At 40.8% G+C, this 25845-nt stretch overlaps 1 protein-coding gene across 1 annotated transcript in view; it reads right to left on the reverse strand.

Moving 5' to 3' along the window:
- insrb (insulin receptor b) overlaps nucleotides 1-25845 on the reverse strand; it is a 98494-nt gene that overhangs the window by 50896 nt on the left and 21753 nt on the right. Inside the window, exon 2 of the mRNA XM_084723434.1 lies at nucleotides 19431-19979. Within this exon, the coding sequence (XP_084579560.1) occupies nucleotides 19431-19979 (549 nt within the window). The remainder of the gene's footprint in view (nucleotides 1-19430; nucleotides 19980-25845) is intronic.

The raw sequence follows: 25845 nt of genomic DNA on the forward strand, positions 1-25845 counted from the left end.
ACACACACACAAAGGCAATGATGGACATGGACACACACACACACACACACACTGACTGACTTTGAACTGCATTAAGAGAACCATTAAGGACAGGCTGAGCTGTTCTGATGTGCTCTGCTGGACGTTCACGCTTTGATTCAAACATGCACTCCTCACACTCAATTACTACTTTATTCACACATCAATTCATTGATTAAGCAAAATATTCAAATCTATGGTCATTCATTCTGCCTGAATGAGGGTGGGGTTTTTTTCTGGAAACACCAAACAACAACAAAATAAAATATGATCATCTTCATAAAAGGTTTTTGGTATTAGTTGATGCATTAGAATTCGCTTTGTGTGGCCATTTGGTGTATCTGATTTCAAAATGGGCTCTGGGAAATTGTGATGAGCTTTTTTCACAATTTTTTGACATTTTACAGCCTAAACGTTGACTCCAGAAAACAATCAGCGAATTAAATGGTAATGAAAATAATCATTACTCGGAGCTCAATTCACTCCTCTCTCTACTATTGTAAAACCCTCCAGCAAGGGTCGCACTTCCACTAATCGGACCCCACCCAGTTCCTCCCATGGCGTTCCCATTCCTGCTCTGGGAGGAACTGCGGGATAAACACACAAACACACTATATAAGTAGGACCCAACTCTGGCCCACCACCACACACAGACGTCTGTGGAAGCACACGCACCCCACACACAGATATTCACCTCTGCTCCCAGACTCCCTTCTACCCACAAGCCCTTGCAACCAATTAGTTTAGTGGAATTGGCCAGAGGGGCACCCCCTCTCCTTGCACACTCTCCCTGGATTGGTTGAGGCAGGCGGCAGGAAGAGAGATGGTGGGCGATAAGGGGGACATACACCAGCATTCCTCCTGGGGGCTCACATTTTATGTGGGTGACAAGCAGAGCCATTTGTTATCAGATGTGTCAGAAAAATCAAGTGTAAAAAGTAAATCTTGCGAATAGAGAAGGATTCACTTGGGCGAGTTTTTTTTCTCTTGGTTTCTTATTTCAGGCGCAGCCACACTGAGAGGGAAAGCCAGTTCCAAAATGGTGGTTTGTGTACTGGGTTAGCTGGCCAGGGGCCTGCGGATGGACTGGTGTTGTTGTCGTGTGTCTACTAATGTCTACTGCTCCTCCCTCGTGATTGATATGAATTACACCGGGTCACATGCTTGCTGTCCACACACCAGAAATATTGTGGGTCCGGTTGATCTCATTAACCTAAATTCTGCGTTGCGTTAGTCAGATGTTGGTACAGTACACACAGGCGAACTAAAAAAGGAAAACCGACAGCACATGACAGCAAAATTCCTCAGGAAAGAAAAAAACCCTCATTCCACTCTATCTCTGTCAAGATTCGAATCGCACAAGGAGCAGTCAGATGATATATGGGTATACGCAGTGCACACACGCAAACACAGGTGCACCGCAGCTCATCCAAAAACACCAGCAGAACATAGCTGCAAGAGTCATCCATGTCGTGTGTGTGTGAGAGTGTGTAGAACAGACAGCAGAGTGCAGTATGTCTGGCTGACAGGCTGCGAGCGGAGCACCGGAGCAGAACCTTATTTAGTTGCAACAATGCCATCACAAGGCCCAGAGCAGGAGACACTGGAGAGAGGAGGCAACAGCTAAGGCATGCTAAATATTAGCTGGGCTGGACGTCATTCTGCCTGGTGATACAAACACATGCGTCGTAAGAGACTCGCTCACTAGCTCATAGTCTATATTAAGGACAGGCTAGGGGTGCTACTCAGTGTCATCTTCAATATATATTAGGAGGCGCAAATAATAGAAGTTGACGTTTTGATTTGAGTGCGGCTTACTGAAATTGGCAGCGCCTGCAGAGTCCAATGCGGACACCAAAGATATTATAATTTATCTATTTCATTATTTGCCAACTTTTTTAATAACACTCCACTACACCCAACTACTGATGCAAAGTTTATTTATAGGCTTAGTCTGCACTGGACTCAAGTATTTTACATGTACTTGATCTTACTTTAGCCTATATATTAAACATTACAGGCTTAAGTGTGTGTGGGGGTTTGTATTAATTAGTCGGTTAAATTTTGAAAAAGGTGGAGAAAAGAATTCACGTGAAAATGTCAACAATTACCAGTTCCACATGTGACTGCAACTTGAATATCTCTGCAGTTTGAACTGTTGATTGAATAAAAAAAAGGAAAATATCAAAATAGTTGGCAACTAATTTTCTTTTGATGAACTAATCAATAAATCAACTAATCACTGCAGCTCTCTCTGGGTTGCAGCTGGTCTTTGAACCTTTATCTTGTATCTGTAGTGTTTCTCTCATTTACACTTAGAATAACTTAGATGAGTTGCCCCAAGTGACACACCCCTCATTCACACTCACACACACACACACACACACACACACACACACACACACACACACACACACACGCGCGCGCGCACACACACACGCACACAAAACAACATAAACACAGCAGCATGCAATAACACAAACAGCATGTCTCCCCAGCCAAAGCTGTGTAGGAGAGAAATCAGAGGATGGGAAGAGTTATAGTCACTAAGCAGTCACAAATTACAGATGAAAACTGCATCTTACACAAACAAAAAAAGTGACATTCACACTTCTGCCAAAAAAACATAAGGGCTGTGGACAACATGTTATGACCAATCACACGGGGAATAACTCAGGCACGCACCAATCACAGGCACACACACTGCTAGGGCGGCCATCTTTAGTAACAGGAGCCAGGGCTGACAAGTTTGGTCTATCATTTTGAGGCCCAGAAATTCCTGCATGTCTGCATACCACAGTGAGCAAAGGGAAGGAAGAGGGGGAGAGAGAGAGAGAGAGCACAAAGCAAAGGAACAGAGGGACAGAAAGGAAAAAAGGAGAAGGAGGGAGGGAGTGCAGAGGGAGGATCTTCCACATAAGGTGGAGCAACAGAAGCAGGGAAAAGAAATGGAGAGAGAGAAAAAGAAAGGAGACAGGGAAAGACCATTCCTGCCCTTTTCATTCTGCAGTTTTAGCAGAGTTTAATGCTTTTTCCACACATGACCAGACAAATAGACATCCCAGTCGTGTTGGTGAAATTATTAACTGCATTCATTCGTCATGAGGGCAGCGGGGCCATCAAAGTTAAGCGAGGAGAAGAGGAGAAGAGGGGAGATGGTGAAGTGCAGGGAATGCAGTCTGTCCAATAAAAACACTGTAAAAACAAAAGTTGAGAAAACTTATAATTTTGACTGTCTTCACTATTTTTTTGAGTTCTGAATCAAACTAAAACTACTGAGTCTGGAAATAATTTAGAAAAAAGGTTTCCAAATATATAATCTTTTGTTGAGTTTTTTTACTTTTCTTAAAAAAAAAAAACTTGAATCTTTGAGTTTTAGAAACAAAAAAGTTTTGAGTAAATTTGTTAAATTGAAAGTGAATAATTCTAAATCATTTAATATTTTCAACTGCAACCATTTAATTTTCAAGCAAATACTGACAAGTCAGATTCACACCTCATTGTGAAAATTTTTTGAAATGCAGAATTTTAAAATTTGCGCACAGTAAAAATTAAATTAAAATTGAAAGTCAAACCGAATTGTAGATTTGGCGAATCATGACACCCTATTTTAAATCAGAAGAGTTTGACTTAAAACTGAAGCCATTTGCCTTGAAATTAATTTTCTCTACTTTTTTTTTTCTTTACAGTGTACTGAAAGATAGAGATGACCGTAGAACAGCAGCAGCCATATTTACTGTGGTTTTGTAACTCTGTCACCATTCTGCTATCATCAAGGGATGCATTTAGGCAAAGAGAGAAAGATTATGAGAGCATTTTTATATCTGTCTTGCAAATATATATTACCACTCAAGCTATCAGGAGGAGAGTGGAGATGGCACAGGCAGCCAAGGGCCTAATGTTTTTAGAGCATCATTTTTTATATGACAAGACCATTCTGGCATGATCACGGCAGACGAGTGGTGTGGCAGAATTTAAAAAAAAAAAGATTCTTCAGTGTTTAAGGACAGCAGCAGGAGTGAAGCCAGGCATTTGGCTGGATGGAATAACAAGTAGATGAATATTTAGTGAAAGAATTAACCTTTTGTTTTAAGGATGATCAAACATGAGCTAGAGCTTTAGTATAAAGAGGAAACTTTAATCATCCACTCAGATCTTGTCCATTACCTAAATCAGGGTGCATCTCTTCATATCATGTGTATCAACACATGACATAAACATAAACACAATGTTGGCACCAGGATTTATCTGGTCATCTACATTCTGGTTATGTTCACTCATACGTGAATGTTTCACATCTTCATGCTTCCGTATAAACATTTCTTATCACATTTGTTCCACTATAGATCCTACAGATTTCCTCTTGTTCCCTGAGTAATGCTGCAACTCTCAATACAAATGTCACAACAAGCAGACCAAGCTGCAGGTCAGAGAAAGTACCTTTTTTTTTACAAATTGGAGCTATGCCAGTCTGTTTACAGATGCCAACATTGTAGGGGTGACACACAGCCACCGAGAGACTGAGCATAACAGACGGATTTGCACGAAACTGGCTTCTGTAATAACTAAACGCTTCATGACACCATTTGCTCAGTGGAGAAGATATTAGATTTCTTTACTACAACATTTCATGACAAAGCTCACTCACAAAGAGAAAAAAAGTCTACACTCATCGAAACATCTTTCAGACAACCGAACAGCTAGATAAACTTACAGGGTGTGTGAGTTACTTATTGAAAGTCAGTGTATTATAGCAGATGGTGGATGACACGCTGCCAGTTTAGGGAAGCAGAGAGGAGTGCTAGCATGGAAGCTAAGCAATGAACTACTCTGGACAGGAAACTGTTGTTATATAAGCCGTATACTACCGTATGCTACCAACCAATCAACCAGGGGGCAGAAAATTTTAAATCTGCTCTAGTTAGAGTCGATTGGTAATTAATTACATTTCATTTACATTATCCCAGACAAATACGTTTTTATGTCTGGATGTTAGCAGTAGAGCAGGTCAGCAAGGTTATTAAGAGGAGGAAGAAGAAAGAAGAAACATCATTTCTCCCTGTGTGTCCCTGCTGCTAGGCAAAAACACTGAGAGCACACACACCTGTCCATGTTCCACATGGACATTTCCTGTCTTTGTAAGCCCTCCTGGAATGTGTGTATGTGTCTGTGTGTGCACATGAGTATGCACATATGTGGCCATGTCCTACCCCGTAGTTATGGCCAGCAAATGGCCCACTGGTTTCTGACCCCAGTCTTGTCTCCCCCAAGACTCTACTTGCTCACCTCTGACCTGTGCGGGTCAACCCAGGGTCACATTCTCCCAATAATCCACCCCACCGCTCCTCTGAGCCCAGCGTCACAAGTTTCACCTTAAATAGACAAAGGTTCTCTGGACTGCACCACTACAGCCTGCACAGAGGTGCTGGTCACCATCAAAGCTCCTGTTTACTGAGAATTATGCTCCTTTCCCAGATACTTCACACATTCTGGGTAGGGCCAGGCTCCCTGGAGGGAACTGTGTTTTTTGCACCAAGAAAAACCTGTTAGATGGTTCAAGGAAAAAGATTCATTTCTTGAAAGCCAAGCACATGACATTCAGTGAAGTGGGCCTGGACAGAACTGCGTGGAAAGATTTGGATTTGGACACAAGTTCAAGGATGGGGAGGTCAGATGAGGACAAACAAGCTTAATTCAGGAGGAGCAAGTTTAGAAACAAAGATGATTTCCAGCACTGACTTCCAGATTGTTTTTCAGCTTTAAAAACTGTTTTGACTGTTCTTGATCGACCAAACCCGGGTGTGCACACGATCAAAACAGCAAGACGTAATAACTGGAAGGGAGAATAATAATTTTTCAAGTATGAGCACAAACTCCACAACCCACACACCGCCACGAATACAGTCTCAACCTGTGGGAAACACTGCTTTCCCAAGAAGGTGATGTAACAACAAAATTCTTGAGAATTTCAAATGTCCAAACATCCTTCCTAACCCCTTCAGTCAAGCCGATGTACCACCTCAAAGCCACCCATGAAATTCCAAGTATTTGATGGAGCATAAGCATCACATATTCCAAATACAGTACATACTAGTAGCAGCCGTTACAGACTATGTTAAGCCTGTAACACGCGGTTGTGAGATCATGTATGCATGAACATACACAGGGCTTCCTCGCTCCGCTGAAGCAGCAATGTTGTTCCCTTAACAGTGTGCAGTTAATGATGTACAGGTAGGGACTGCATCTGCTTTGACAGAGCTACAAAACATCACTTCATTTTAGGCAGATGCATGTTTATAGAATGGCTGTCATTATAAACACTATAATAAACCTTCATTTTATGATTTCCTTTACCCATAAAAGATTGAAAAACTCTTTATTGTTGGATCCAGATTTCATACATCATCTGCATTATGAAATGAGAGCAATGAAACTGTCAAGTTTCATAATACTAATAACCATATTTAATACAAAACTGTACGCGATTCCAAGAGCTGCTGTGTGACCCGAGTGAATCTGATTCCTACATCAGTGTTAAAATGGATGAGTCCGGCTATTTGTCTATATGAAAACTTAAAAAAAAAAAAAAAGGAATATAATGCAGATTGTTTTTTGTTGGCTTTTGTAGGCAGCAATTTATGTACTTGATTCACTTTCTTAAGTCAGATTTACATATACATACATGCGTATTTTGCAATAGTTGTTTATTCATTTATAGTTCTTTATAACTATTTTTAAAAAACGGTAAAAGTTTGCTGTTTCAGTGGTCTGATACCATTTTTGCAAATAAAGTTTAATGTTATACAGGAAAATATCCGGCCTCCATTATAAAGCTTTGTCACAAATGATAACCACTGTTGAGGAATCTTTGCAAAATAATGTGTATAAATATATTCTGCATAAAGATTTTTTTTTCTCTAACATCAGTATTGCCACATGCCCCAAAAATCCAGCATCAGCCCACTCCTAGTTAAAATATTCAGTTTAATATTAATCCCTGTGGCAGGTATGAGAATTGCAGAGTTTTTAGCAATAATAAAAACTGACAACAAAAACAACTGTTGTCATGTATGCATGATTAATTTTGATACAATTTCATGATGAAATCGTCCCAAAAAAAGTTCTATAGTGTCTAAATTATAAAATAGTCTAAAATAGTCAACTTAAGATATGAATAAGCCCTTTGCCTAATAGAAAATATCAGGGGGGCCTGATGTAAGAACTGGAAACAGGCTGTCATCTGATCTGTCCAAACACCTGAAAACAATCCCTTCTCCTCGAGCGGAGGGAGGGTCATGTTATTTTCCTCCCTCACACACAAACACTTTATGCAATCCTTAAAGCTCACCTCTCCTCTCAGCTGCATGCATTCTCATCTCTGACAAACCAGCTCACAACCTGGGGGTTTGCACTTGCTGGAGGCTTGTGAGACTGTTAATGAAATAAACATTTACGGCACTGTCGGAGCTTGGCATTTGTGTTAAAGGGCTGTGGATCTGGGGAGCTGTGATCCATTCATCCGACTTTTCTTTCCTTTCATTTTCTCTCACATGTAAATAATATCCCCTCCACCCCGCTCTCTTCGCCCGCCAGCCTTCCCCCAGGGCCCAGTTGTACAGCTCGGCAGTAGGAAGTGCTTTGGACAAAGGCAGGAAGTAATGAGGAAGTCGTTTCAGACAGCTCAGGCTGTAGCAACCGCTCGCCTGCCAACATGCTTTCCTCCACAGCTCACACACATCAAACCACTCATGCACAGAGGGAATCAAACATTTACCCTCAACGGGAAGGTATATCGGCCTCCTTTTCAATCTCACTCAGTGTAACAAAACTAACATGTGCATTCTTAAAAATGCCAAGACAGACAGGCATTACGAGATGAGGAATTACTTTCTCCTTCTTGACACTGTTACAAAAAAGAACACATTGCAGCAGCAGTAACCATACATCTTGTTCCAGCATGTTTGTATCCTCAAAAGCCCCCATCTTCTCCACAACTATAGGCTACTTGCATCTCTGCTAGCAGCCAATCGCCTGTTAGAATAGTGGGCAGCAGTGTCAGCGTGCTCCACTTAGCCTTGTGTGTACGTTTGTGCTCCACTTGGCTCTCTTTGCAAGTGTGTATTTGTTGTGCATGTGTCTGAATGTGTACACTTGCTTATACACATGTGCACTTTGCCTGTGAGTGTGTGTGTATAGAGCAGGATGTGGGAGTGCCCATCCATTGATGAGCTGGAGGAGAGAGGAGAGAGAGTTTTCCAGATCCCCTGGGGCGCTCGGCTAGCACTGCCTGCCTGCTACTGCACTCCATTGCACGGATGGAGCGGGTGGAGGGAAAATACACACACAAACACACACACATGCACATACATAACTGATGCCAGCTTATCAAAGTTAATTTGGATTTGTTAACAAGGATGCAAGTTGCCAGGAAGGAAAACACAAGAGCACGATTACTAACTCTCCCTCTCCATCTGTCTGTTTCTATCTTTCCTCCCCTCCTCTCTTCGCGTCCCCTCTCCTTCAGTTTTTGTACTCTTCCTCTCACTCCTTGTCCCTTATAAGATATTCATGGTAATTCAAAGACCAGTGAGTGTGTGTGTGCGTGTGTTGGTGTAAGGCAAGCCACCACGGAAAAGCTTTAACTATCACAAATGGACAGCATCAAAGAGGAGCTTGCACGTGTCTATAGCAATAAACGAGAGAGTGATGAGAACAAATGTATGCAGCTCTCTCTTTTCTGTGTAAGAGTGTATCACTATCAGGATCACATCACTCGTAATTCACTTTACCCAGAATGAACTGGAACAGAGAAGGAAACTGGAAACAATTCAAATACTATCATTCATGTGTTTGCTCTCTTCTTTTTCCTGTTTGGATGAACAGAAGGAGGATAAAAGATTCAACTTTTTCACTTGAGAAGAAAAACAGTTTCCTGAATTTACTGCAAAATGGAATCACAAATCATATGATCATTTATTTATTATTTATTAAAATTAATTTGGATGTTCACGATAAAATGTTTACTTTTTAGTAACTTTCTAAATAACATTTTCTCCAAAAGTGCTTCAGGTTTCTGCCAGGCCTTGTCTACTTTTCTCTCTCCACTTTTTCCTTTCCCCAACCTTCCTTCTCCCTTCTTCTCTCCTCATGTCTTCTCTCACATTTTCTTGCCCTTTCTACTCATTTCCTCTCCTCTACTTCTCCTACTTTTCTTTCTGTAACTCTTCTCTTTAACATGTTCTTGGAGTCTAACACTCCTTTTAACACCAACAACATGCTAGCATGACCAGCGCTGCTGAATATAGCTGACATTACCGTCTCGAGTCACGGTGTGCACGACTTGAACCATCATGCCATGCACGTGCGTAAGTTTGACAGCACAGAATTAAATCCATTTGACATTTATTTGATTGGCCAGCCACAGGTCATGGCCGCTCAAGCTGTAAACCGTCACTGGCCAGTCAATTGGTGCATCTTTAATCATAACATTGAGTAAAACCGCTAGACAATCATGTTGGCGGTAATAATATAACAACATCTTGTTGTGAACTACAATGGCACGTTATACAAATGCCCACGCCATATTATTCTATATGTTCAGTACTTTGTTTTCCTCTAACTGTGTACAAGCTGTTTAGTTAACTGTAAAACAAGCTCCCACTTCCAGGCAGCCAAATTAATTCCTGTGAGGGAGAAGACAGCAAAGGATAGCATTTCTAGCTCGTATCCCCTCTCACTGGAAAAGCATCTGGGTCAAAGTTGAAGTGGCCCCGGGGCTCCACACTGCGATTATTTAAGTTTCATTTTCCAACAATTTTTAGACACGGTGAGACAAATGTGGAAATATGCCCCTTGGGTATTTACTGTATGTGTTTTCTTTGTTTTGTCATCATGGTACACCCCTCATAACTGTTGATCAGAAGAAGGAAAGAGAATCAGAGTGTGAGACAGGTGATTGGCATGAGGCAGGCATACAGGAAAAACAACAAGCTTTCTCCTCCAGATGGAGGCTCATGAGTGGAGAGCAGTGACTCAAAATAAGTGCAAAGGTTGTTGCTTCACACATCAAATTTAATGAAGAATTTGAATGTGTACAATACCATTTCTAACTCTTGTGACGGCTCTTATTGAGGGCACATGCAGACTCTGATAGTTTACGATATGTGAACTGCACTTATTAAATCTATTCTGTCTTATGACCAAATGAAATGGCATCCATTTCTACTTAAAATACCCTTAATATAATAAATTGCTAGAGTAATCTCGTATTTTTTGGTTAATTTCTTTCTCTCTGATATATGTCTTGCCAGTAAAACAGAGTTGCAACAATTAAACGATCATTTGTCAACTAATACATTAATCAACAAATAATGATAATGATAATCAAAGTTATTCTCAGACTCCAACTTCTTCTTTCTAGTTGCTTTATTCCTCTGTGGCAGTAAACTGAATATCTTTGGGTTGTGGGCAAAACAAGACATTTCAGGACGTCATCTTGAGCTTTAGGAGACACTGATAGACAGTTTTCACCATTTTCTGGCATTTTATAGGCTAAATAACTAATCAATTAATCAAGAAAATAATTGCCAAATAATTGTTAGTCGCAGCCCTACAGTTAACTTAAGTAATGTGTCATTATTGATTCAAAATAGGTTTATACTACTTACTTACTTATACATACGGTAGTCCTTTACATGAACAAAGGTTCTTGGACCCACATGAGCATGCAGAAAATCATGCAGTGTTAAACACTCCTGCACCATCAGGTAGTCTGTCCCTTTGTGTTTATGTGCTTGTGTTCCCTGTGTCACCGAGTACTAAATGGCTCATTAAGAGCAGCAGCTCCAGGAAAACTCTTTCATTTACTTTTCATTAGAAACAACTGCAGAAACTGCACCAAAGACAGAGAGAAGAGAAGAAGAGATCGAGAGAGAGAAGTGAGTCTGGAAGCAGTCTGAGCTGAGACACTTTTACACTCCAATTAAGAGGCTGGGCTCGCTGAGTGTTTTTGTTTGGTTGTGGGTGCAGGCCAACAGCACGCTTCATTGAGCGCCTCCATCCTTAATACTGTCATTTTCTTTCTCTCTTTAGCCTCCTCTAGCTTGGCCACTCGCCACTCTGGCAAAAGTGTGTGCGTGCGTGGTTTTTGAGTGTATGTGTGTGTGCGTCTGTGTGTGTACCTGGGAGCCACACTTGAAACGCCCCGCCATGTTTGTTTTGCTCTGTTTATTTTGCTTTGCCCAACCCCTTCTCTTCCCCTCTTGGCCTCCTCATCTGGCCCTCATCTCATCCACACTGACTGTCCACTTTCATCTGATAGCATGGGGAATAAAGCACTAATGGAAATGTCATTGATGGTTATTTCCATTACCATGGCAACCATGAATACCAGATGAGTTTTAATCAGTTATGATTACCTTAGAGAAACAACATGGTGATACCATGGAAACATACATAGATACTAAGGAATAATTCAACAGTTAGGAAATATGTGCATTTGCTTTGTTGCAGTGAGTTAAATCAAAAGATCTGCCGTTTCTAGACAGGAACCAGACCCGCCTCAGATCTAGCAGGTAATCATTTTAACCCAAACCATGATCTTTCCCTAAGTCTTATCAGGAATCTTTTAGCTTAGCTTAGCATAATGACTGAAAGCAAGGAGAAACACAAAATATAATTTGGTTAAAAAACAAAGTGTCAAAACAACAATTTGCGATTTTAAAGGTGGTTGTGTGTGGGACTATTTCTTGGTTACGGAGCAGTAAATTCCCATACCTTGTACAGGCTTTTAAATACAAAATTCTCTCTTAGTGTTTCTACAGATTTTGAGGAATGGCAAAAGGATATGTACAACACAACCCCAGCAATTAGGGCAGCAACTAACAAATATTTTCATGATTTTTTGGTTTTTTAATTTTTTGTTCCCGCTGAACTTAATGCATTTTTCCACAAAGGAAAGGCCTACAATGCAGTTGCTTTAAGAAGGGATTGCTTAATGCCAATATGTGCAAGGAGAATGATTACAGCGACCAATAACTATCTCAGCGTAGATGTGAGCAGTGAGTATTGTTTTGACTTGTGCCTTCAGCATTAGCTCCTTGGAAACATGGTTCCTGTTCCCGCGAGTTCCAGAGAATCCGATACATACTGTCACAGCCCTAATAAATTTCATTTTTAATTCTCCTTGCACTGTCTTTCTGTTACTCAACCTCTCCTGTGCTCTCTGGCTCTGTTTTTGTTTTCACAAAAGCCTGGATTTTAACTTAAAAGTCTTTTAAACGTCCATATAGCAAAATCATATTCCCATTCCCAGGAGAACAGCCTGTTCAAAGCTGGGCAGTGTCCAAGCTGTGTTCAACTCTGGTCAGTAGGAGGGTCACAAAGCCATGTCGAGTGACGCACGTTAACCCATTTAGATCGACCACCAGAGCAGGAGTAACCTGTGTGACTGTGACGGTCTGAAAGTGGTACGTGTAATGGAGAGGGGGCATTTTCCCTCTGTGGCTTTTGTCACTGGGGAGGTGAAGCTGTGTGTGGTGGTGGTGTGTGCGTGTGTGTGTGTACATGAAAACAATCACAGCAAACAACAAAGCACGTAGGCGCAGGCAAAGTGAACTTTGACCTGAAAAGCGTTCTCTCCTCCTGCTTGTGTGAGTGTGTGTTTGTGTGTGTGTTTGTGTGTGTGTGAGTTGTGCAAGCACAGCGCTGGCTGGTGTCTGTGAGGCTGAACACAGTGTGCCAGGCCTCAGCAACAGATAGAGCCTTATCTAAACAGGAGATCGACTGTTTGCTCCCATTCCCTCTTTCTCTCATCTGTGAATATTACCCTTACTTCCTTTCCCTCCGTACTTTTCTCTCTCTTTACCTCTCATTTGTAAATCCCCTCCTCGGCCCTGTGTGCTTGCTTTCCAACTAGCAATCTGCCTTTGTATGCGTCTACTATCCATCTGTCTATCATCTGTAAATACAGCTCTTTCTCATCTATAAATTCAGCTTCATAGCTCCCTTTTTATTGAGCCTATTATTTTTTAATTCAGCCAACTCTCTTTGGAATTTTTTTATTTTAACACCATTATGTCTCACTAACATAACAAACCTCCAACTTCCTGCACAATATGACAGTAGATATCGTATGATGATAGATAAACATCTATTGTTTTATATTCTCCTCATTTATTTCGATGACTCCCAAATAACACACTTTACAGCATGCTTTGTGTTCTCCTACATAGCATGGGTGCAGGCAGGAAATTTGCATGAAGGCAACACAAACAAACACAGGGGAGAGCGAACCTGATATAGTACAAAGAAATTCTGAACAGGAAAAGAACTCCAACCGGCCAAGACAAGACAAGCAGCTCATACCTAAAAGATGGGCTACTTCTGTCAAACATCTTTTATACTTATGATCCTTGACTTAGAAATTATTATTTTCGTTTTGTTTTCCGCAGGGACATTCATGTGCAGGGTCAGCTGCAGAATGCCGTGTGTAGGACTGGTAGGAATTCACTGTCTGACCCGTTCGGTCCACAGAAATGTCCGCGTGCAAAGACTAACTTATGATTGAAGGATTCCAATATGGGTGTTAAAGAAGTGAATGGAGCTCCCCCTGCACAGCCAGTATTTGCTGGTTGGGTGCAGGAACAACTAAGGTGAAGATCAAAACGGGACTTAGTTTGCTATTAAATTTAAAGAAGAAATCTGTAATATATTTACTGTAATCAATCAGAAAATTATTATGATATGCAATAGATTAAAGTAACATGTTAAGTTGAAATACTCACTTCTCTGACAAAGCTGCTGTGTCCGCCTTTGAAATTTCTATCCCACTCCCTAACTTGTATTGTTTGCCTGTAGAGTTTAAATTAATGCCAAATGTTCACTAAATGAGTTAGTGTCTGTTTATGAGTGGTAAGAAATCATACATAATCTTGTAGGAGGAGTTGATGTTTATAATGGTTAAATTGGGCAATACTTTAATGGAGTATGGCAGGCAAAAGACAGGCCGCCACTGAACTCCAAATGCACTCCAAGAGTGTGTATTTTGGGAGCAGTGGGCTTTTGACATTTAATATACTGTCTATGTCTCCCATTCACTATTTGGACTGCAATACTCATTTTTGGACTTTTTATATATTACTCCTTTAAAATTACACAAAATGGTTTAATTTCTGTAACTCTGTAATATTAACCATGTCATGTTTTGTGAACATCCTATTTTTGTTTAATATTATTGTCACATTTTTTGATAAATGTTCACCTTTGGAAAAATGTTGAAACACAAACGAAAACACTGATAATTTGTGACGTGATCCACACATACCTGGAGAAGCTACAGGTGAAGTGTGTTCGCTCCTAATAAAGTCACAGTAAAGTCATTTCATAGGTGCAGAGACTTTTGGAAGACATGTTGCCTTGATGAAGCAAACAGCATCAGCATCTCTATCAAAAAATTCTGATGATGCCCCGCTCAACAGCACATCACAGTCTGCATAAAGCAGACTACTGCCCTCAAAATATGCTGTTGCACTACTGTTGTCCAGAGGAAAAGCGAGCAACCACCAACATTCAATCAGGCAACAAAGCCACAGTGACCGGTGGCAGCTTGTAAAAGCTGAGAAAATTGCAGCATGAGTGCACTTGACAAAACCTACTACTGGACTGACCTCCACATCCGAACAGCTACCTGCACAAAGTTGTAAACATACAGAGGGCACATACACACCAAGTACATATGTCTATCAGAAACACACACACACAAAACGGAGAAAATAGCACTGGGCAATGAATGTCAGATCTCATACACTCCCCAGGCTGTTTAGATTGCCAGCAAGTTACTTAAGGGCCCTGCATAGTTAAACATGACATGTCTTGGTTCACACACACACACACAGTGGTTTTCCTGCTTGTACGGAGCATGTGTAAGATCAGAGGAATGCAGGCTCTCCCTTGGCTCTTACCTAAGGCAACTGGAACCCTGTAAAAACACAACAAAAACAACGCCAGAGTTTCCACTCACACATAAACTTTAATGCCCCATCTAATGTTCCTCCACCCTGCGCCCGCGTCCCTTGGTGCTCACACGTGTGTATGTGTGCATCTAAGTTTGTAAACTGTGAGTTTTCATTCACAGGAGCCCTAATTAAAGATCCTACAGTTTCTTCACGCCACCACCCAGCACGTGTTTCACTGAACAACCCCGATACCAAAAAAACTGGAATACTGTGTAAAATGTAAATAAAAACAGAATGCATCAAATTCAGAATGAATGTATAAATACAAAAACATTAAAAATGATCAGTTTCAACACTAAATATCTTGTTTTTGTGCTGTATTCAACTGAATATAGGTCAAAAAAAGACTTGCAAATTATTGCATTCAGTTTTCATTCATGTTTTACACAGCCCAACTTTTTTGGAAGCACTGACGAGAAACAACACATTTCATTGCTGTTATATTAATTATACTTTTGATATTATATTTGTATATTACTCTAATCTAAAACATCACTGATTTGAGAAAAGCACTTGCTTCAAGTCTGACAGTTCAGCTGTTGTAGGCTAAAAAGATCTCTGTGGCAATGTGGAGCTCTCACTGCCAGTGGGGACAGGCACTTAAGTACACGTACTATATCAAACACACACAAACACTCGCAAACATTTACAATAAGTGTTCCCATATCGTCCCTATGTGTAACCCATACACACTCACAGCCATTGCATCATGTTCTAGAAATGGCTCCTGCTTTGACACACAGCTCTTGACAAAACTGGTGACTGTCACGTGACGCAGAGCACAGCGTCATACCTGCTCCCCCTGGCCTATCTGAAGCAAAGGAGACATGTACACAGGTTGTTTGACGTAATGTACCTCCACTGTTTATCAGCTGAAATTCTTATTTTAAATGGTCAGAACATTTCGTCTCTGAAATCTAGTCCAGAGCTCATTTTCATTCTGAGAACAACACTTAGAAAGGAGTGAAAAAAAAAGTTCTCCAAGGAAAATTTAGTGCCACATTAGCAAGTGTAGTCAGTTAATATGCATGGAAAGTGGAGGAAAAAACAAGGAAAAACGCGGTGTAACATCCTATCAAATGCTCAAGTCAAATGCAAATAACAAGCTAAAATTACCACCACTTCTGAATTATACATATTGCTTCAGCTAATGTATAATTCATCATGACCAACAATATTTTGTACAAACACTCCAAAACACGTCCCAGGAGGTGCTCACCTCTGTCAACATGCTGCAATAATGTTATATTAACGCACTTTTAACCACCTTAACAAGAAACCTTTGCAGCTCTTTTAAAGTTAAGAGTATTTTTCATAAATAAGTCTGATAAACAGCTTCTATTCCTAAGCTTGGGAGTGGGAGTAAAAGTGAAGGATTTGTCATTCAAGTCCAAAATCTCACTTTTTCTTGATAAACAGAGGCCCAGAACTGCACCAATATCAATAACAACAGCTTTTCTTTTTACTTTCTTAAAAGGATCATTTAGATTATTTGAAGTGGGTTTGTATGAGGTACTTGTAGACAGTCTGTTCTGGTACTCCTGCCTCTCCAAACTGGGGGTGTGCCGACAGCCATCTACGGGTGGGCCTAATACACAAAGTAAGCAAGCAGCTAAACAAGTAAACTCCTTAAGCAAAAACATTCATTTTACCTGGCAGGTAAAATTACTGCTGGTCTACCACTGCTTCCATCAGTTAGTTCGTTTGTGTTAATGTGTGACCTTGGTGAATCCGAATTAACCCTTTAAAACAATGAAGTCACACAGTAATGCAAACAAATGAACAGATTGATGCAGCAGTAGACCAGCAACTCCCTTATTCTACGACGTTCAATTACCGTTTTTTACCAAAGGAGTCTGGTGGCTTTGGACAGAGTGATATTTGGCTTATATAACAGCAGTTTCCAGTGAGAAAAGGTTCTCTGCAGGGTGCCCCTGTAGCTCATTTGGTAGAGTGTGCGCTGCATTTACCCAGGCTATCAGTCCTCTGCAGCAGCTGCCAGTTCGACTTCCACCTGCAGCCCATTTGCATCCCCTCTCTCTGTACCCCCTGTCCTGTCATATCTTCAGCTGCAAAAAATGTCCAAAAACCTGACCCTGTCCACAGCAGTACATTGCTTAGCTTCCTACACCGGTACTTCTGCTGCTTCTCCAGACTTGAGATGTGTGAACCGCCACTTGTTAGTTATTTGCCAATTATCGATAAGTATCTCATACAACCTCACTTCAAAAAATTATGTCTATCCCAGGAATTGTGTCATAGATTTTCATTAGAAGACTAAAAGTTTCCCAGCATCTGAGGTCGTGCACTACACAATCTTATGTGTAATTGCTCGTCCCATGTGATGCTAAAAAATGTTTTTTTAACCTGACCATTACAACAAACTGAATGCTTTGCACCTTGTCTAAGCCAAAACTCTAAAGCTGTGTGTGTGTGTGTGTGTGTGTGTGTGTGTGTGTGTGTGTGTGTGTGTGTGTGTGTGTGTGTGTGTGGAGACGGAGACTGAGACACAAAGAGAGAGCCATTTCCTGTTTTACGTTCCCGACAGTGAGACCTGGCAGAAAATCGAGGAGCCAACGTTATATGCGGGCTGCAACAGTCAATGTTAAAGTATAAACATGGCTGAGGTCGTTCTGCTTTGAACGCTAGCCTTTTCTGTCAGGACACAGAGACAGAAGAGAAAAAACAACACAAGCTATAATCGCCTTCAAAAAAATAATAAGCATTCTCTCGGTGTGTCTTACAATAGAAGCCATTCTCTGTGTTTATGGTAGGAGAAGAAAGACTGACAGACTGACTGGCCGACACACTGGCAGCTGGCTGCAGCACTGAGCAAACCCACAGCTCTTTTTTACTGAAAGGAGAGAAAATCTGTACAATTTTTGACAAACAAGTGTACTATGCGGTTTATCCTTGTCCATCAACTCTGTCGCCCTAACCGTCTTTCTTTCATTGCATTTTTTTCCCCACAATGCCTACCTTTGAATATGCAGTTTCCTGACTCAACAATGCAGTTGAGTCATTTCACACATCAAGCAGATCCCGAGCCTATAATTACAGATCACTTGCCCACAATTCTCCAGTCAATGAATGCTAATCAGAGGCAGTCCACGACCCCTGGCTGCTGATATTAGGAGCAACCTTCTGCATCACAGAAATCATTACATAAACCAGTTGGAATGAAAACATCAGTCTTCTCAATTGATTTCAGCGAAGAAAAAATCTCCAGTGCATAGTCTCATTACGTGTCTCAACAGACCACTTTACAACAAAGAGTGTGATGGATTCTGGAAAGGTGCTATCATGTCTGCACACAACAGCCAGTCAATACTGACCTTTTTTTCCACTTCTCCATATATAAAAGGTCAGTCTTTTTGTTAATTTGGTGAGCATCAGGCAGGTTTAAATGCTTGACAGCCATTGACTTTCTGATTGGTATGAAGCAGGAGGTTTCAGAGTCTGACAATGTGGGCTCCTCTTCAAAAAAACAAAAATGCCTGAGATGTAAACAGGAAGTATAATGCTGCCTAAGAGTTAGTCAGTCAGTTGTGGGTTACAACATACAGAAACATAGACACCACATTCGTAATGTGACGAGCATCTGCCCATCCACAATATTAGAATGGCCAAGATCTTTATTTATGATGAAATCTGAAATTACTTGTTGGAATTCACTCCAATCACTGGCAGCGATCTATAAAATGTACAATATGTGCAACATTATTTGAGTGAGTTATCATATGTGTTTCTGGGTTTACAGATAAACAGCATAGATGTTCTCCTCATAGCTGGCGTCTGGCGAACAAAAATAGTCTTTGTCAATTTTATTAAACAACTTATTTGATTATTAATACTATAACATGCAAAAGACGCCTCAATAACATTGTAAGAGATACAGAAATCTAGATTTTTTGAGAAATTCACAGAAGCTGAAATTCTAAATGATTTACACTTGATGGTCAGAACTTGCAGGTCCCAGTGGAAGAATGTGGTGATTCAAAAGGCTCATGTTTTCCACTGAAAGTAATTCAAACAATCAACCACTATCATGTTCAATTTCTCATGCTCATAAAAACACAAATGTCATGAAAACTGGTTCAGAATGAAGTGAGTTACAGTTTTTTTTTAGTGAAATCTGTGTTTCTCAATACACATTGTATTGTTTACTTGCAGATCTTGACCTCTCCAATATGGTGGCCACACATGCATAGTGAAGACATACAGCAGCTACCAATGAGGTATTTATGTTTCCTATATCTATGAACTACAACTTGAGCCCAGTTGTTTAGCTTGTTTGTTAACATTTTGACGACTTGGTACCATTAGCAGTTCCTGTTTGTAATATCAAGTATCACTGACTTTTCTTCTATGTGTACATGAACACACATATGGACTTACTTCTCTGGCAGTGGTTCTGTGACCAGCACCGACCCCTGAAGTGTCCGTTGATGGTATTCTGTGGGCAGATGGTCTGACCTTGGGCCGTGCCGGGACACACATCTCCGCACTCTCTCTCGTTCTTATTGGCCACAATGAAGTTGTCCTCCACTGAGTCCAGGATCTTGGACCAGTCCAGTGTGGCCAAGTAGCACAGGTCCGGATTCTTCTCTATCCTCACAGCACCCCGTGTAATATTCATGAGACTGTGGAGGCCCACCTCCTTCAGCTGCAGCATCTCGTAAATCACGAGGGCGTAGTTGAAGAAAAGGTTGTTTCCGCGGATCACCGTCAGGTTAGGGAAGAGATCGCCGAGAGTCTCTAGGCCGTAGACCCTGAACAGCAGCACATAGTCAGTCACCACTCGTAGCTTCGGATAGCTGAGGCCCCGGAAGTCGTCAGTCTTGGTCTTAAACATGAGCAGAATCTTCAGGTGGCCCTCAATGATGGTGCAGTTCTCCAGTGACTGGAGGTTGGTCACATTGTTCCGGATGTCCTTGCTCTGACAGACTGGAAGGAAGACAGGGAGAGAGACATAAAAAACAAGTTTTTTAACAACTAGTTCATCCAAGAATTACATTAATGTTTACTTCAGTTTTGTTGAGACACCTTCTAAGCTTTCTACTGCCTCTCATTCATTAATCTAAAAACAACTCACATCAAGGAGCTGCCAAGTAAAGTAATTTAATATTATGGTCACTTTGGAGGATGTAGTTTCTTATGCTGTTGAACTCTATTGTGATACAGTGAGAGGAGCGTCTAAGGTATTGTTTCCATTAATTATTTAATTGTTTAGATTATTAAATGTTAGGAAAGAGTGAATCACCATCACAATTTCCATTAAATTTAAACTTTTTAGGTTATGTTAGGAATTTTTTCCTGAAAAATGACTTTACAAAGAAGTTATTTTGCTATTAATCAACCAACTTGATTCAGTGACTTATCGTCTCAGCATATATGGCCTTTGCTCTCACAGTTTTCTAGAGATGCTGGTCCCAAGATAAAGGTTTTAAATACGATACCTTTTCCATTTTACTTGGATACTTTGGTTCACTCAGTAGTATGTGAATGTTGTATTTGTCTGTCTGTAACACTGATGTAAACTGGTTTTAATTACTTCTACAGAAAACAATGTTGAAAGCAGATATACACAGAATAAACGGAGAAACACGTCATTCCTTGCAATTAGCATGACTGTGGCTTACAGCAACAGGCCAAACAGGCAACAGAGTCGTCTGCGATTTGCAACAGTATTAAAAGAACCGGATATGAACATCAACAGATGCTTCTTTTTCTCATTTAAGCCATGAAACCACTAGTGATCTGCGTTAAGTAGAGCAGAGCCATTCATGATGCAGTCCCCTCTACAATCTGACTGGCCGCAAGCACCCTCTCCCTCCCTCCCTTTCTCACACACACACTCATACACACAGTCTCTCTCCTCTCATTGGCTCCCACAGTATTTCTTTCCAGAGAGGAAATTATTGTATGGCAATGTCTGATCTGAATGAAGCAGGCATGAAAGGGTTAACAGAAACGAGGGCTGGAAGCAAACTGCTTATCCATGCTCATTCATACTCTTTAGCTGCTGCACACTGGCACACACAAGTCCACATTTGGACCGGCAAATGCATGCGCACACACACACACACACGCACACACACACACACACACACACGCACACACACACACACACACACACACACACACACACACACACACACACACACACACACACACACACACTTATTCACACACGCACACATCAGAGGAGTGGAGAATTCATTAGGGGACAGTAACTTAAGGAGATGTACAGAGAGAAAAGGCATGCTGATGTTGCTTGCTGCAAATAATAAGATGCATGTTTCCAATGTATTCCACTGCAGATAAAGGAAAATTACTAAGTGGGAAGGGAGAATGCCTCATAGTTTAAATCATAAACACATTTTATTTCATCTTTAAAAAGAAATAGGTTTACAGAGTTACCCAGAGAAGTGTATAACTCAAATAACCCTTTATTGAAATGGTTTGTAAGAAGGTTTGAGACGTGTTGTTCAATAATGTTACATAGAATAAAATAAGAAACAAAGACCAGATTCATTACCACATCTATGTTCGTTTAAAAGTCTTTTTTCTTTGAATTGTCTTTAACGAAAAATCAGGAATGGTCATACAGGTGGGATGTTCCTCCATCAGATCACTCAAAAATATGAGCATGCTTGCCTGTCAACAGCTTGTCAAAGCAAGTATCTGCTGCTGTGAAGAGACTTTATGTTTTACGTGGAAGAGAAATGATTTACTGCTTGACATAGTGACACCATGGATGTTCGAACATGGTGCTAAAATGAGGGGAATATTTGCATAAACACACACGCTAATTCTGCAGTGTCGACACACCCATTTATATTCAGTGAACGTAGTCATTAAATACACTGGCAGGGGTGAGACATGTAATACTAATTTCTTCACATGACTTAAGCATGCATGTGCTGCATCAACTGTGCTACCAGCCATAATGGCCCACCAACACGGGGTTTCTGCAGATTTCAAAAAGTGTAAGGCTGTTTAGGACCTTTTTAGAACTATTATGAATGCAAATTAAGGCAAACTGCACAGTCATACTGGCTAAAAAGTTCATGCACAGTTTGGATTAGTGGCTATTGGTTCAATGTTTATAGTTTTTACAACATGATCAATATAATTTTTTCACAAAAACACATTTAAAAATGAGACTGAAGTCAATGCAACTTTATAAAAAATAACCTTAACTAAATGATTCAATCAGTTTAAGACCCATCACAAATGTATTTAATGATATTAATAATGTCTAAAGCACCCGAAACCCTTTCAGAGAAGATTTAATTTAAATGCAATTTAAAAATGTCACATGCTTGTTACTACTACAAGCATTAGGCTATTTCTCTCAGTCATTTAAGTCATGTCACATTCAAAAGAATGCTTGGTAATTTTAAAAGTCTGACTGAAATACAAAATAATGCAACACATACTGTTGCTCATAATCTTATTACAAACCATTAAAAATCAGTAGTAAACTAGTCCTATTCAATGATAAAATCACGTTAATCAAATTTGAGTATCTGACATCAATTTTAGTTCCATTTGTAAAAACAAACGTATTGAAAAGGGGCCTGAGCCTGAGCACAGAGGGGAAAATGAGCTCCTTATCACAGAAGTGATCTAATGGTCTCCATCTAGTCTGCTGCTTTTCGATCGATGATACAGACACACACCCGCTAATCACACTCTGTATCACTGTAAGTGTCTTCCATGCCTCTTAATGGTGTGAACCCCATCTGCTTGCCACCTTTTGCTATTTTACCCCATTTGTTACACTCAATAACCCACTACCACTTTGCACACACTAGAAAAAACAATCAATCCCTCTAGAGCATGCATCTTAAAAGAGAGAAAAACTCAAAATTCATTGCAGTAGAGTGGAGAGTTTTATTGAGTTGTTATTGGCCTTCATCGTTTCCCAGGTGTAAGCTACCTATTAACTTCCAGTTCTGTTAATGGTTAGCGAGACAAACATGTCAACAATCCAGGTACAAACTCTGACTGGGGGCAGATCAAATGGAGTGGTTTAAGTGACTTCTTATAATGGATATGACCCAATAAAGCCTGTAATCACTACGCTGTCAAATAAAACCACGTTGTTTACTACAACAGCATGTTGGTGATAAGAGAGCGAGTTATTCAGACATGGAAAGAGTCAAAGTAAGATTTGAAATGTTCAGAATGTCCATTATTACCTTAGAAAAAATGTCCAGAGCCAATTGAGGAAAAAAAAACTCAAAAAGATCAAATTGAAATTTAAATATCTGGGGATGGTGTCACAGTTCACTACTCTATTTATTCAACTTTTAACTGAAGAGTAATATACACACACAATAGCATGACTACATGTTAAGATCTTGTGATTTGCCTCTGCAGGACACCTGACAAAAGAATGAAGAAACATTGGCTGGTATGTTGAGAAAACTTCTAAGATCCAATGAATTGTCCAGGTGAGATATTAAACAGAAACTATCAACTCTCCTCCACTGGACATGACAGAAAACCAAAAAGTGCAGCCATACTGTTAATTATTCAGTTTTACACCGTTCAGTGACAGGACATCAACATGTGTTCCTATTCATCACAGTGGAAGACACAAACTTAAGGTCTCACTGCATCCCCACAACCAAACTATTTACAATGAGAATGACAGTGTTAATACAACCGTTGTGTCCCTTTCTTTTTCATACGGCTCCTATTTACACATACTTTAGATTTTACATTTTTATTACATTTGCTTCTTTCACTTTTGCTATCCCATTTGTCTGTAATACTGTACATTTCCTCATTGCGGGCTAAATAAAGGATTACTCTATTTTGTCTTAAATTGTTGCAATAGGCATAAGTGATGCAAGACATTATTTGACACAGATCTCGGGGTCTGTACTCCTACACTCACTAATAACATTTTAACCATCACTCCCAGAACTACGCAGCAAAGCTTGGATGGAACCGCCAGTTTCCTGGAAGTTTAAACTAGTGTTTGTCTCTGATAAATCTAAAGTAAATATAATAGAAATAGAAAAACAAATTTCCACTTTTTGTTGATTGTTTTCTTCATCAAATTGGTCAGACAGCAACAAGTGGGCACCAGATTGTTATGGTCTGTAATTGTGTTCCTGCCTGTGTTTGTCAAAACGTAGGAGACAACTGAAAACACTAGTTTGGATAGAAATCATTTAAAGGACCAGTGTGTAGAATTTCATGGCATCTAGTGGTGAGTTTGCAGATTGCAAACACTTTGTCTCACTCCCCCCTTCCAAGCTTGTCAGGCGATCTAAGGTGCAAAAACACAACAGGCCCTCCCTTGAACCCGTTTTTGGTTTAGCCATTCAGGGCTACTTTAAAAACATGGCAGTTCAACATGGTGACCTCCATGAAAGTGGATCCACACCTTCTGTAGATATAAATGGCTCATTCTAAGGTAAAAGATTTGAAATGCAAAATTTCTTATTTATAATTTTTTAAATTTCTGCCGTATCCATTTTCTACCAATTAATCCCTGCAAATCTTACACTGTGGACCTTTAAATTGAGTATTCAAATGTATCCAGGTTAGTGTGGACGTGGCTGAAACCAGTTCAACTTTGCACACTTCCGCTTGCAGCCAGCCTTATGCCAGCAGCCAAAAACAACTCATAAAATGAGACAATAAATCCATTTGAGCTGTTAAGCATCTCATCAGATAAAGCAGAGTTTGAAACAACAGCTACTCGTTCACAACTAGCCAGGTTTGCCTTGACCACACCTTCTTTATTATACACACAGTGTATCAGAAACCAAAACACAAAAACACACTCCTTCCTCCACTATGTGTCAGTTGGTGTTATTCCCAGTGATAACAGCAACCTTACACCTCTGTGCCCCTCCTGCCTTATCTCCTGGACACATCAAAAAGGCCTACAGGCCACCCACTCGCTGTCAGCCTGCAGCACTAACCGGATACCTATTGTGCAACACGACAACATAACAAACTACGTTACGCAACACCAGTAGGGCCAGGGTGCAACTCACCTCAGCCCACAATGATCTTCGAGACACACCAAGAGGACACAAACATGACCTTTTCACATGAATGTATTTTTCCCACCACAGGTAAGAAATATGTTACTGGAAATGAGGTCTCTCGCTGCACACAGCGTGCAATCGGGCTAGCTCATATGTCACATCTCCTGTTGGAGAAGCTTTACTGACACAAAGAAATGTTAGTGGGCCATGAGGGGAGGCAGGAGACAGTGCTGCTGGGAGCTCCCTCCGCAAAATGGAGTCTTGTTTTCAACTGACAGGAACGAGAGAGAAGGGGGGAAGGAGTGAGGAGGGGGAGGCGTGGGTCATCAGGGGGGCAGATGGGGAAGAGAGGAGGAGGAGAAGGAGGGAAAGTAAAGGAATGGAGGGGCTGTTATGTAGTCGGGGTTTGGCTGCGAGAGCCGCTGTGTCTTTAAAATAATGAGCCATCTCCTCCCTCTCTCCACCCAGGTTTAGGAGCAGGGGGACACAGGAGAGGCAAAGAGCGCGAAGAGGGAGCGAGATCGAGTCAGAAGGAGACGGGTCGCGGGTAAAGAAGAAGGGATGGGGGGGAGCAGAGAAATGATGGGAGGGTAGTGAGCGGGGTGAAAGTGTAACCTGAGCCCAGGCAGGAACGCAGAGTGACGTAAGGGACCTACAGGACGGTTGGTGATCACATGCATGAATGGAGGGCCGCTATGGACCACTGTTACATGACAAGCAACAGGCACACAAACATACAGACCCACGGGGACGGGGGTGCATTTGCTACCTCCTGACCACAAACACAACGA

The sequence above is a fragment of the Lutjanus erythropterus genome, chromosome 7 (genome assembly GCF_056507025.1).
Source record: "Lutjanus erythropterus isolate fLutEry1 chromosome 7, fLutEry1.hap2, whole genome shotgun sequence".
NCBI lineage: Eukaryota > Metazoa > Chordata > Actinopteri > Lutjaniformes > Lutjanidae > Lutjanus > Lutjanus erythropterus.